This window comes from Ipomoea nil, unplaced genomic scaffold, assembly GCF_001879475.1.
Source record: "Ipomoea nil cultivar Tokyo-kokei standard unplaced genomic scaffold, Asagao_1.1 scaffold3084, whole genome shotgun sequence".
NCBI classification, from domain to species: domain Eukaryota; kingdom Viridiplantae; phylum Streptophyta; class Magnoliopsida; order Solanales; family Convolvulaceae; genus Ipomoea; species Ipomoea nil.
The window spans coordinates 253,201-257,191 of record NW_017619512.1 but is presented as its reverse complement, the minus strand read 5'-3'; the positions used below and the strand labels follow the sequence as shown (position 1 = coordinate 257,191).

Here is a 3,991-nt window from a genome sequence, read left to right as displayed (position 1 = left end):
CATCATTCATAATTTTAGATAAATTATTTTTCCTTTTGCGATTAGAGGCGTACCTGTGATAGAATTTGGTATTGGCATCGGCACTCTTTAACTAGTGCTGTTTGGCTCTCTGTTTCCAGTATGCATCTTCTTGGGCCTCAACTCAGCACAGAGCCCCATCCAGACGGTGGAACTCAGCTAATGATGCTGGGTCCGTGCGCCCCTTCAGATATAACTGTTCCTTGCGAAGCTGCGCAATTCGCTCACCAAACTTATGATACCGATCACCCCCAGCGAGCTAAACGGTCACCACAATGCACAATACACTCCTGCAAACCACCGTTCCTCCCTTCTCCCCAAGACTCCTCCACCACAGTCCTGCACCCCTCATCGTGCAGCCAGGCCATTTCAAAACGTAACTTTCTCTGTGGTCTCCCCCTCCCTATAGAATCGTGTATTCCCATAAAGAGGGTAGAATGATCAGATCTTCTCATTAGGATATTAGTCACCCTAGCTCTAGTGACAATATCACGCCACGCATCGGTAGCTAACACTTTATCCAACTTTTCCTCAATCCACCGAGATGTGCCCCTCCCCTTTTCCCAGGTAAACTGATACCCATTCATTGGCAACTGAGATAAGCCGCAGTACTCAATAGCCTCCCCAAAACCCCGCAGCAGCCTATCTGGGTGTGGATTTCCGCCTCTCTTCTCATAGTGGAACAAAAGATCATTAAAATCCCAAATCATAATCCATGGCAGATCAGACTGGGGTGCCAGTGATTTAATGAAATCCCACGCTTCAGTGCGCCTATGCCGTTGTGGATACCCATAATAACATGTCATCCTCCACTTAGGGAAGCCCATCATACTTACTTCCACATCAATATGATTCTTTGAATATTTGATAAGCCTTTCCGTGTTATTCTTCCTCCATTATAAAGCTAAACCACCAATCAGACCAACCGGATCAACATAGAACAATCCATCAAACCCTAGTGTAACACGAATACGCTCTACATGACTTTGGTCCACCTTTGTTTCCATGAGGTAAATAAAATCAGGCCTGTTGCGGGACGCCGTGTCCACTATTTCGCGAACTGTACGTTGGTCGCCCAAACCACGACAGTTCCAACTTAGGGTACTCATTTGATCTGGCGGGTTTGGGAACCAAGACCCGTCACAAACAAGTTTTTTGACACATCATTGCCCGTTGCCTCACAATTAAAGCTTAGAAAAGAGATGCAGTCTAAACATTAACATAAGAAAAGCGGAAGCTAACTACACCAATACGGGAGATGTTATGCAACACCTACACCACAATAGGTGCACAGGTAAACACTAACCACTAAACAGTCTAACAAATCAACTACTTAGGCTCACAGGCCTCAACAACTATTAAAGGAAGAGATCTAATCTATCTACAGGCCACTAACGCGCTCTCCAAAGCTACTCAACCAGTAAAAGATAAGGGATAACACCCTGTCAGTGAATAATGTTGGTAACCCATCAACATGCGTTAAGTATCATAATATATACATAGATATAATCAAAAGCGTTTGAAACTGGGAATACAGTATATATCATTTTAAAGCCGAGAGAGGAAACACCAATGAACTCATCAATCACTCACAACAAAGGTCAAAGACTAACATACTCAACAAGATAATAGAACCACAAGCAACAAGCTCAATAACAAGGTACAACATGCGACACACAACGAAAGATTCACAATAGACATGCTCTTAAGCATGGAAGGCAAGATTCACACCATAACGAGTTTCAAGTCCACATTATTTGACACTATCACACCAAGTCATATACCATGGAGTCAGCACCACGGCTCGATTCATACTGGATCAGTGTGGAGGGCTCCAAATCATCAATCATCAATCATGTATCGCGTAGTCATCGCAACGACCCGGATCTCATGCATAGTGTCATCGCAATGACAAGGACCGCAGCCCAATGGAAACAGATATAGTAACCTTAAGTATATACACCCCCTATTGAGATTCCAAGCTCAACGGGTTAGTTACTATCTCTGGGAACGGGGATGAGTTTCCCATGTTGCCCACAAGTCACAAGTAACCAAACGGCCATCCAGAGCTTCACTACCAGTCCGTTCACACATAAGTCCCCACACTGTCCACTTTACCAGCTCAATCATCTCATCACATCAATCCATCATCTCATCAAGAGTAAAAACACATGGAATCTAGAGATACAACAACACCTAGATCCCACACAAAGTGTGTACAACAACGGATACCACATCTGTACCTTGGAGATTAAGGTCCCATACCCTTAATCGTGCAATCAAGGTACAGCCAATACCCATGTTTTCATCACAGGAATCAATCAATGGATCACAACAAAGATATGAAACCATACTCAATAAGGAAAGATTACAATCCGACACTAACGATGGTCAACACAAGTTGCCAACCTCAATAGGAATGAACAAACTACACACACTAGTATTACAACATCAAACTAGCATGCATATCAAACGGGTAAACCAAAATAGTTCCAATGAACCACAAAGACTCAACATCAATCCAACGAATCACAAGGTTGGATCATAAGCACGATTCAAGACACCAAATCCTAACGTGGATTCCTAACTCATCGTTCTAGACATACGAAACATCAAGAAGACTCACAAAAGCACAATAATTCAACAACGGGAGGTCAAAACATCAAATACCAAGAAGAAGGGATCACGGGGGACAAATCCCCAAAATCCCAAACATGTTCCCCGCGGGGGGGAACCACGGGTAGGGCTCCACCCGCGGGTACACCCTGCACCCAAAATTTCAGCATTCGCGAAAAATCACTTTTTAGGCCAAGTTCAAGTCCAAATGACCCCAAATCTTCCACACAACAAAGATATGGCTTGAACCTATGAATAACTCATAAAATAACATTCAAGAACCCTAAAATATAAGCTCTAAAAATGCATCACCACAAGACAATGCATCAATCACTCAAACACATCAAGAATGTCACATAGAAGCCAATAATCATTATTATGAAGTGAAAATAGGTTTTGTGTAGCATGGGTTACCTCTTGTAGACCAAGAACACCTTCTTCAACCTTAAAGCAAGACCAAAGCTTATCTAGATCAACCTAGCACTTCACCCACCACTAGATCTTCTACAAACTCCCAAAACCCACAAGGTAGAAGAAAGATTTAGAGAAAAGATGGGGGAATCTTGTAAAGAAAAGGTAGGGAAGGATAGATCTTACCATTCCTAGCCTTGTAGTGTTGGAAAGTTGGAATCTTGGTGGAAGACTATGCAAAGCTTGGAAGTTCCCTTTTTGGCTTGGAGAGCAAGCTAGGATTCTTTTAGAGAGAGGTTGGAGAGTTTTTAGAACTTTGGCTAGCATGGAATGAAGACAAGAGGTCTTGCTAGGGCGACATGAGCACCTCTCATTAGTGAAAAGACCAAGTTACCCTTACTAAAAGGTTTGGATGAATAAGGGATTGAGGTACAATACACAAGGCACAAGGTACACCAAGAAGACTAGTCAATTTCTTGTCCTTCGACTATGAAATTTCAGGATTTTAGGAAGAAATTACCAAGGAAGGCTAGGATTAATTCCTTAATTAATCCCAATTAGCGTTTAGATTTACGGAGTGTCACATCCTCTCCCCCTAACAAGAAGCTTCGTCCCCGAAGCTTGGGCATGACGGGTTACCAAAAGGAATAGCAATGAACAAAGGTGTGAGAAGAGAAAGCAATTAACAAAGGTGTCCACCAAATAGCTAAAGTTAAAGAAATCAAGGTTTCAATTTACGGTGATAAGACTGATAGGCTTAGAAATAGGCTGAGGGTTCACAAAGGTAAGTCAAAAAGAAAGATAAGGCGATAGATAGAAGATTTACCAGAAGGGAAGACTAATTCTACCTTATACTCAACTCTCTACCCATCACTAGCCACCGGACTACCCAGACCTAGACGTCTTAGCTAAGGAACAAGCTACAACGAAAACTAACACCAAGATA

General features: G+C 42.5%; 1 protein-coding gene across 1 annotated transcript; it reads right to left on the bottom strand.

Moving 5' to 3' along the window:
* Positions 1-263: 263 nt before the first annotated feature.
* Positions 264-845, bottom strand: LOC109166013. Its single transcript, XM_019314897.1, has one exon. It carries the CDS (start codon positions 843-845, stop codon positions 264-266), a length of 582 nt encoding a protein of 193 aa, XP_019170442.1.
* Positions 846-3,991: the final 3,146 nt, after the last annotated feature.

Coding starts and splice junctions, on each gene's coding strand:
- LOC109166013 (XM_019314897.1), bottom strand. CDS start 845: ATGGGCTTCCCTAAGTGGAGGATGACATGTTATTATGGGTATCCACAA.